General features: G+C 49.6%; 1 protein-coding gene across 2 annotated transcripts; it reads left to right on the forward strand.

Moving 5' to 3' along the window:
• The first annotated feature begins 399 nt into the window (after positions 1-399).
• On the forward strand, positions 400-2915 carry LOC119772297 (UPF0500 protein C1orf216 homolog). 2 transcript variants are annotated; one of them, XM_038268653.1, is made up of 2 exons: positions 400-516; positions 1644-2915. In XM_038268653.1, the coding sequence occupies exon 2, from the start codon at positions 1666-1668 to the stop codon at positions 2632-2634; it is 969 nt and encodes a 322-aa protein (XP_038124581.1). In that variant the 5' UTR covers positions 400-516; positions 1644-1665; the 3' UTR covers positions 2635-2915. The 2 variants fall into 2 exon arrangements, with proteins under 2 accessions (XP_038124581.1, XP_038124580.1); XM_038268652.1 differs by having other exon boundaries at positions 406-600.
• Positions 2916-10207: the final 7292 nt, after the last annotated feature.

Raw genomic sequence — 10207 nt, forward strand, 5'->3', positions numbered from 1 at the left:
TGCTTCTGACTGACTGGTTCCGACTGGTTCTGACTGACTGGTTCCGACTGACTGGTTCTGACTGGTTCTGACTGACTGGTTCCGACTGGTTCTGACTGACTGGTTCTGACTGCTTCTGACTGACTGGTTCCGACTGGTTCTGACTGACTGGTTCTGACTGACTGCTTCTGACTGACTGGTTCCGACTGCTTCTGACTGACTGGTTCTGACGGACTGGTTCTGACTGGTTCTGACTGACTGGTTCTGACGGACTGGTTCTGACTGGTTCTGACTGACTGGTTCTGACTGACTGCTTCTGACTGACTGGTTCCGGTCCAATCCTGTTTTCTGTTTCCAGACGGAAGCTGTGCCTCCATGTTGTTCTCCTTTCCTCCCAGCAGAGCAGGATGTTAGTCACACAGAGGGAGGAGGAGGAGGCAGCGGCAGATGAACATCAGGCAGAAGGACAGAAGGAGAAGGAGGAGGAACTGGGAGGCGCAGCTCCAGCGGCTCAGCGGACAGGAAACCAGTAAAAAGGTGAGAATGAAGCTCAGCTGCTCAGACGGCGAGAGCCGCTCAGAGAGGAGGAGGAGGAGGTGGAGGAGGAAGAGGAGCGATGGGGTGAGTTATGTAACCAGGACATCCTGATCCATTCAGAACCAAAGACCGGATTCTGATCCGAACCGAACCGGTTCGGTTCTGCTGGATTTGATGCTTTCTGTCGCGTTTTCTGGTTTCTGACGCAGAACCAGATGCGCGTTCCCGCGTTCCAGATGCGGCCTCCATGAAAGCATGCGGGCTCCCGACACGGTCACTGTCACGGAGGGAGGGGGGGGGTTGACAGCTGCCTAGGGATCAAAGACAGTTCTAGGATGAGGATGAGGAGGAGGATGAAGGTGGTCACGTTCAGTCGATCTCCTGTCGGTGCTTCTGCGCATGCGCAGAGCAGGATGTTATGCGTTTCTGTATTTTGTTGCTCTGGTTCTACTGGATCCGCCTTTGGTCTCCGGTTCTGCTCTGGAACTTCTGGTCCAGTTGGTCCTGGTCTGCGCCTGGTCTGGTCCTGGTCTGCGCCTGGTCTGGTCCTGGATCCTCTCAGTCAGTCCAGGTTCTGGATCAATGCAGACCAGGCCTGGACCTTCAGGCTGCTCCACCAGATATAACCGCAGAAGATGTTCTGCTGGTTCTCTGCTGGACGAAGGATCCAGGGAGGTCCAGATCCAGAGAAGGTCATGGTTCCAGATCCACTGAACATCCTCAGGGTTCTGCTGGAGTTCTACCATCTACTGCAGACATTCTGAGGAACCGCCTCCCTGTTGGATCATTGTTTGACCCAAAGTTTAGCTAAAACCGTCCAGGTTCTGCTCCAGCAGCGAAAACCCAGAAGTTTCTAAAGAGGGCCTGAGCAGGGGCGGAGCTAAAGGGGGGGCAGGGGTGGCCATGGCCCCCCTCAGCCAATTATTGACCAGCTATATGACTCACTTCATGAAAAATGGTTCTGGTCTAAAGCAGAGGCAGAGAAGCAGCGGAGGTGGACCTTCTGGACCTTGTTGACCTTGTGGAGACCTGCTGGTCTGGACCTCAGGAAGCAGGAGGGTTAGGGTTCCGGCTGCAGCTCTCAGACCCGCTCTGACTTCAGGTTCTGTTGTGTTTCTGTGTTTCAGTGAGTCTCAGTCGAGGTCAGTGATGCTGCACCATCAGGACCAACATGTGAACTCGGCCTACAGAGGCGGCAACAGGAACAAAGACAGCAACTTCAACTTCCTGCCAGGCGGCAACCATGAAAGCTTCGCAGAGACCAGGAGGGGAGCAGATGAGAACCGGAACCAGGGCCGCCCCCGGAACCTGACCTTGGGCCGCGACCCCCACGCTTCGCCTACCTCCAGCTTCCAGCAGAACCCTGGCCTCATGTCGCCGCGCTCCCGCCTGCCCTGCTGGAGCCCCCTGGAGCCCCTCCCTGAAATCGAGACGGGAGACGACGGGTACGGCCGGGTTCCACCTGACGGAGCGGAGGAATGGAGGGTGGAGGACGAGGGGGGGATGATGACCATGTTTGATGAGAGGAAGGTGCGTCAGAGGAAGGAGGAAGGAACCGACGACCTGGATGACGAATGGGGAGATACCGCCTCGGAGTCGGAGTTCAGCTCTCGCTCCGGCGGCAGCGTCTCCTCCCTGAATATGGAGAATGGGGGGGAGGCGGCGCTCCTGGGGGGGTTGGACCGGGTGGGAGTGGGAGAGCCAAAACCAGGCAGGCCTGAAGCCGGGCCGACCAGAACCAGCAGAGGAGCAGCTGTGAGGAAGAGGAGCTTCGGCCACAAGTCGCTGACCCAAAGCGGACTGGGCGACCTGCAGGAGGAGCGTCACCATGACGACAACCAATCCTCTGACTCTGACCGTGAGCTGCCGGAGCTGATGGACGCCGTGTGGACTCTACGGGACCGGGAACGCTTCAAGGCGCAGGAGATGGAGAAGCACCAGGTGCAGCTGACCATGTACCGCCGCCTGGCGCTGATCCGCTGGGTCCGCACGCTGCAGGGGCGGGTCCAAGAGCAGCAGAACCGCCTGCAGTCCAGCTTTGACGTCATCCTGACCCACAGGAAGGAGCTGCTGCGGATGGGAGCCGCTACTTCTGTCGCCACAGTCGGCCAATCATAAGGAGCCCTGCTGTGTGATGTCACAGAGTCCGTGTCTATTCCTGTTTTGAAATTTAACGAGTTAAACTCGACTTTCTGTCTCTGTGATTGTTCTTTATTCAAAGCTGAACCTGAAACCATTAATGTGACAGCACTGTGAGCATGGAGGACGTTACCATGACGACACAAAGACGTCACCGCGAAGACACAAAGACGTAACCGTGACGACATAGTACCACACCACGACGACGCAAAGACGTCACCACGAAGACACAAAGACCTAACCGTGACGACACAAAGACGTCACTGCCAAGACACAAAGACGTCACCGTGACGACACAAAGACGTCACCGTGACGACACAAAGACGTCACCGCCAAGACACAAAGACGTCACCGTGACGACACAAAGACGTCATCGTGACGACACAAAGACGTCACTGCCAAGTCAGAAAGGCGTAACCGTGACGACACAAAGAGACGACACAAAGACGTAACCGCGACGACACAAAGAGGTAACCGCGACGACACAGAGCCATCACCAATAACGACACAAAGAGGTAACCGCGACGACACAGAGCCATCACCAATAACGACACAAAGAAGTCACCGTGACAACACTGAAATGTCACCATGACGACATGGAGATGTCATCTTGGCAACACTGAGACGTCACAGTCATGACCATGGTAAAAGCAACACAGGAATGTTACCATGACAACAAAGGGCAACGCTGGGACGATACCATCCTGATACTAGACCATGATGATGCCGTATGGATACCATGACAACACTGTGACCTTGACAAGAGTGTTGCTATGGTGACAACATCAGCGCTTTAGCATGACATTGAATCAACTGTTCGGTTTGTCTTTAATCCGGAGCATATTTAACGATCTTTGAAATATTATCGCAGAATAAAGTGAAAAACAGAACTTTGTGTTTGAGAGTTTTTATCTGATCTGGTTCAGAACCGACTGAGAACAACATGTTATTTTTATTCCTGCTCCTGCAGCGATCTCTGCTCTAACAATGGCTGCTGTTGTGTGTCTGTTCGTCACACGGCCGGTTGTGTGTCCGTGTGACATGCGTGTGAGACGCTGCAGCCGCAGGCGACCAGGAGTCAAGCTGCAGCGCCTCTCTGTTATCTCCATCCTGGGGGGGGGGTACCGGGGCCCTGGGGACCCTGTCAGTCTGCAGCACCCAGGGCCCCCGGAGGTCTGATATGGCTGAGTGCCGGAGCGAGGCCCCAGAGCGCCAGTTGGCATAATCCCTGCTCCTCCCGCTGCTGGCCCCGGGGCCTTTCTGAGGATTATTGCAGACGCCGTTCTCAGCCTGACGGTCAGAATGGATTCCCATCCTGAAGGTGGAGGTTCAGGAGGCATCAGGCTGAAACATGTTTACACCAACCAAAGGAGGGGGCGGAGGGGCCCCTGGCCCCACAGATCAGATTTAAAGGAAGTCAGTCAGTAAAAAATCAACCAGCAGAGTTTTACTCTGATTATCGACCAATAATCAGGAAAAAACATCAATCATTCAACCAAAAGGCCATAAAATCTAAAATGATCAAATTTGTTGGGAAGATAAAAACAACTATTGTTTGATTTAAGGTCAAAAACAAACTGTTCCTGGAAGATATTAAAATCTTTCTTTAGAAAAATGAAAGACTTAAAGGACAAACAGCTTCAGGGTTCCATGAATAAATGGAGAAAGAGGTAAAAAAAATCCATTTATTCATTAATTAATGAATAAATTGAATTTTTCTGCCATTAAACACGGAAACCTTCATTATTCTTCTTATTTGGGATTTTATTTTTAGTTCCGTAAGAATTAAAAACGAATATATCTATAAAGAAAAGAAAAATAACTAAATGCAATAAACATCCTACTGGAGCAGCAGGTCCAACAGTTGCTCAGAGGCACGTCAGCAGGACACATTAGAAAAAGAACTGCTTCGGTTTCAGGTTCTAAACCAAAAGCAGAAGAAGAAAAGCTGAGAACCAGCAGTCCAAGGTTCTTACAGAACTTTATGGACCTGAACCTCTAAACTAGAAAGACTCCTCCTCTTCATCAGCTTCAGCAGCTCTGAGAAGAAACATCTTCATCTACGCCTTTTCCAGAAAAGCTGCGGTTGATGCTCAGTCCAGATGATTTAAAATCATCTACAGATGTTTCAGCTCCTCCATGAAGTTTCCTCCAGAGATGCTCCAAAGTGTTTGAAGTTTGTTCTGAAGGGATTTTCCAGGTTTTTATCAGATAGAAATCTGGTTGATTTATCAGCAGAAGGTTTTCCCTCCTGAGACTCATGAAGATCAGCAGTTGGTGAAGACCTGGATCAGGTCCAAGGATCTCAGCTCCACCTGGAACCTGCCTCTCTGGTCCAGCAGCAGGTCAGATCATCACCTGCTGACGTGTTGCCTGCAGGGGGCGCTGTTAGATGAGTCTATTCTGAGCTGCCTGCCTGCAGCTACACTGCAGTCTGCACACACCTGAGCTCCACCAGGGGGCGACACTGCATCACAGAGCAGATTAGGCCAGAAAACCTGAAGGAAGAAGCTGCAAATCAACATTTTAATTACAATAAAACATTGAATTCATTCAAAACAAAATAACAGTTTTAACTATTTCTTTTTTAGATATAAAATATCATCTCTGTTCAGGCATCAAACTGGTCATAATTATTATTATTATTATTATTAGATCTGTGCAACCAGCATCAGAACTTTTTAAAATGTTCTAATGATCCGGAGAACAGAAATGAAACGAAATAAAAACACCTTCAGGGGTTAACTGTGAATAGGTCAAAGGTCAGTCCTGCTGTGTGCTGGATGCCACAGCAGGGGGCGACACTGAGGGCAGGGGACACAATCCAGGCCTGCAAAATGGAAACAAAGGACATTTTGGTCTGGATTAGTTCTGGTTTAGGTCTGGATTAGGGCTAGTTTGGTTCCGGTTTAGGTCTGGTTAAGTTCCGGTTTAGGTCTGGGTTAGTTCTGGTTTAGGTCTGGATTAGGGCTAGTTTGGTTCCGGTTTGGGTCTGGTTTAGTTCCGGTTTAGGTCTGGGTTAGTTCTGGTTTAGGCCTGGATTAGGGCTATTTTAGTTCCGGTTTAGGTCTGGGTTAGTTCTGGTTTAGGTCTGGATTGGGTTACTTTAGTTCTGGATTAGGTCTGGGTTAGTTCTGGTTTAGGTCTGGATTGGGTCTGGGTTAGTTCTGGTTTAAGTCTGGTTTAGGTCTGGATTAAAAGGTAGAAATGTTAAACATTTATAATGAGGCATTTTCAAGAACTGAAGAAACTGAGACCGTTTGCATTGAAAAAGGCCCAGGAACCATGGGCCTCCAGAGAGCTGGAACCAGAACCAGCTGCTGGGGGGCTACTGGATCAGAGCAGCAGGGAAGGTTCTGGAAGAACCGGAAGATCCAAATCAGGCTCCAAAAAGGTCCACTGCCTCTCAGAACCAGACCAGATCGGCTCCATGTGTGAAAGTTTGAACACCTCTGCTGCAGTTCAGCTGCTGTTCAAACACAGAGCCTCCTTCTCCTCCTCCTCCTCCTCCTCCACTAGCTGATGTAGTGTGACAGTGTGGAGGCCCGCGGCGCTCTGTTGGCGTAGAAACAATCAGCTCCGACAGAAAGGGGTGGCTGAGGGGGGAGGAAGAGAGAGGGAGGAGGGTGGAGTGGAGGCTGTGGCCCCGGGGCCCCAGGATGATGAAGAGCCACCAACCAATGATAGATAGATAGATAGATAGATAGATAGATAGATAGATAGATAGATAGATAGATAGATAGATAGATGATAGATAGATCTAGTAAAACATTTTGGTGGAGAGGTTTAGGTTCCTGGTTTTATTCTGGATTCGGACTCTGATGATGGAGTCACACCTGCTCAGAGTCTGCAGGTGAGCTCAGTGTATGGAAGCCCTAAAGGCCCAAGACTTGTTCTCTCTCACTTCCTGCTTGTAATGAATAGTTTGATCCTTCAGCTGCCTTCAATCTCCTCCTTTATTTTATCTTTTTTTTTTTTTTTTATCTTTATTATCTCGTGTAGTTGGATGTATATATATATATATATATAAAACTGTAAGTGGAGCGTGTAACAAAAGTAATTTCTCTCTGGGATTATTAAAGTATTTCTTATTCTGATTTAAAAAGAAAATAATTCTCTAATGAAACTCTGATCAAAAACAGAAACAAAATCTGAACAAATAAATCTAAATTTCTACTGAATAACTTCTTTGATCTTTATATTAATTAATCTTTGCATAATCAGTTTATATGCAATTAATTTACAGAAGAAACTATTTTAATATGTTTTTATAATTAAATTATTATTATAAATTTTTTTAGAAAAAGATATTTAATTAAATATAAAACACTGCATATATTTAAAATATATTTGTTTAAATCTACATAAAGATGCTTTAGTTATAAATCTGTGGATTTAAAGCAGCAGTTTATGGTTCCTAAATTATCATTATTATCTTTTATTTAATTTATTAGATTCTTAAAATATTCAGATTAATAAACAAACAGCTGAAAAACGACGTTTATTCTAACAGAGAAATCAGGACGATTCTTATTTAACTTTAGTTGCTTCTGCTGGTTTAATTTAAAATTTAACTTCAATAAAAGTGAATTTGAGTTTTTCCAGATTCTTAGACTTTTAATAAATCAGAGAAAATGTGCCGTTAGTTTTTCCTCAGAGGAAGCAGGACCTGTTGGGAAGCCGCGGGTCAGAGGTGGAGCCGTGTCTGATTCCAGGACTGAAGCTGGGAGTGTTCGGGGGGGGGTGCTTCAGCTGCCTCGGCTGCTTTAACCAGCTAATAAATATGAAACCAGCAGGTTAAACTGGCCCCTGAATGAAACCAGCAGGTTAAACTGGCCCCTGAAAGGATTATCTCCGTCTATAGAGTGCCGTGAAAATCCTGCCACCTCATAAAGGCGCATGTTGGCCCATAAAACTGCTGGGAACAAAGCAGGAGAAAGAAAGCTTTTTCACGCATAAGAGGTTTTCTCAGGAGCTCATTGAGGGGGTCCTTAGCGGGGCCCCGCCCACAGATTATCTGGCTGGGATCGGCAGGTGCGTGTGCCGGGATCCGGGGGGTCCTGGGGGCCAGCTGCTCCGACCGGAGGGGGAGCTGCAGGTCTCTACCCTTCAGACGGGGTAAACGGCGACACGCTGGAACAAAAGTGAGGAGCGGACGGGGTCGACTGTGAGCCGTGAAATCGACGATTAAAGCGAGCAGCAGGAAGAACGCTGCGGATCAGATCTGTGGACGTTCCGGGTTCCGGGCGTTAAGTCGGCCTGGAAATGAGGCTGAAGCTCTTTAATGAAGAGGCTCATGAATTTAACAAAGTGACACAAAGACAGAAGCTAATCTGGTGTCAGCGTCTCTCTTTAGACGCTTTGCTTCTTATCTGGGTTCTCCTGCATTGATGATGAACTCTGGGTGTTGATGACCCGCACAGGGCAGGAAGTGGCCTCGCTTCCTCTAATCTCCGCCGTCCTAACGCCGCGGCCTTTCCTAACGCCGCGGCCTTTCCTAACGCTGGCCTCAGGCACCGTGTGGCTCCTCCGCATAATCCCCCAAAACTCTGCAAAGCTGCAGCTTTTTCACACCGTCTCTGAGCTAAAAGCGATTAAAGTTACGACCCACAGCAAGCGGAGACAGTTTGTCCCCATCTGAGGAGGTCACAGCAGGTCAGTGTCCTCAACAAAGTCCAACATAAACAGACGCTTTACACAGAGCAGAAAAATCTGGACTTTTGAGAGACCTGGAGAGACATGGAGGGACAGAAGGGAGTCTGGGAAATGTTCTTCAACACAATAACATGCAGAACAAAAAACTCCCAAAAGATAAAGCAGATGTTTCTGTTATTTCCTGAGGGTCCAGGTAGTGTTGCACCGATACGATACCAGTATTGGGCGGCGCTCCAATCCTATAATGGTGATATCGGTATCGGCGAGTACCAACCAATAGAGCACCGATACCATCTTCAGAGCCAAAAGTTTCTTCCACTATTGTCACCCATTCCAGGTAGGCAATAAAAGTTCTACTGGATTCACTTTGTTTTAGTCTTTTTCCTGCTTCACAAAGGAAGGCAGCAGCTTGACATGAAGCCATGATGGTGATTATTTTACATCCAGGTAGGATGCAGTTCTTCAGATACACACAGAACAATTTCAAACAGATGGTATCGGCCGATACTGACAGCCAGGTATCGGTATCGGTATCACGACATGCAACCGAATTATTTCAGGAACAGAGAAGGTTCTCCATCGGAAAAAAAGTCTACGTCGTATTTAACAAGAAGGTGAGATGGATGTTCTTCATTCAAGGAGCATTTATTAATCACTGCATCTTCAATGTTCCGTCTGCTCTGATCTAGACAAGGTGTTTCTAACCAACTTAAAGTCTGCAAAGAGCTGTGAAGGTCTTTACTTAGAGTTAATCACAGTTTAAGAAAACAGTAAAATATTAACTAAACCTTGAATCTGAAGGAGTTCGGCCTCTGATCCAAACACCCTGCAGGGGCGGGGCCACGGGGCGAGAACTTAAAGAAATAAAACTGGTTCCAGCCGGTTCTCCTCACTGGTTCCAGCCGGTTCTCCTCTCTGGTTCCAGCCGGTTCTCCTCACTGGTTCCAGCCGGTTCTCCTCTCTGGTTCCAGCCGGTTCTCCTCACTGGTTCCAGCCGGTTCTCCTCGTTGGTTCCAGCCGGTTCTCCTCACTGGTTCCAGCCGGTTCTCCTCGTTGGTTCCGGCCGGTTCTCCTCACTGGTTCCAGCCGGTTCTCCTCACTGGTTCCAGCCGGTTCTCCTCGTTGGTTCCGGCCGGTTCTCCTCATTGGTTCCAGCCGGTTCTCCTCGTTGGTTCTGGCCGGTTCTCCTCATTGGTTCTGGCCGGTTCTCCTCACTGGTTCCAGCCGGTTCTCCTCACTGGTTTCAGCCGGTTCTCCTCTCTGGTTCCGGCCGGTTCTCCTCATTGGTTCCGGCCGGTTCTCCTCGTTGGTTCCGGCCGGTTCTCCTCATTGGTTCCGGCCGGTTCTCCTCACTGGTTCCGGCCAGTTCTCCTCGTTGGTTCCGGCCGGTTCTCCTCGTTGGTTCCGGCCGGTTCTCCTCATTGGTTCCGGCCGGTTCTCCTCACTGGTTCCGGCCAGTTCTCCTCGTTGGTTCCGGCCGGTTCTCCTCGTTGGTTCCGGCCGGTTCTCCTCACTGGTTCCGGCCAGTTCTCCTCATTGGTTCCGGCCGGTTCTCCTCGTTGGTTCCGGCCGGTTCTCCTCATTGGTTCCGGCCGGTTCTCCTCACTGGTTCCGGCCAGTTCTCCTCGTTGGTTCCGGCCGGTTCTCCTCACTGGTTCCGGCCGGTTCTCCTCGTTGGTTCCGGCCGGTTCTCCTCGTTGGTTCCGGCCGGTTCTCCTCGTTGGTTCCGGCCGGTTCTCCTCACTGGTTCCGGCCGGTTCTCCTCGTTGGTTCCGGCCGGTTCTCCTCGTTGGTTCCGGCCGGTTCTCCTCACTGGTTCCGGCCGGTTCTCCTCGTTGGTTCCGGCCGGTTCTCCTCTCTGGTTCCGGCCGGTTCTCCTCATTGGTTCCGGCCGGTT

The sequence above is a fragment of the Cyprinodon tularosa genome, unplaced genomic scaffold (genome assembly GCF_016077235.1).
Source record: "Cyprinodon tularosa strain WSP-4 unplaced genomic scaffold, ASM1607723v1 ctg706, whole genome shotgun sequence".
Lineage (NCBI taxonomy): Eukaryota > Metazoa > Chordata > Actinopteri > Cyprinodontiformes > Cyprinodontidae > Cyprinodon > Cyprinodon tularosa.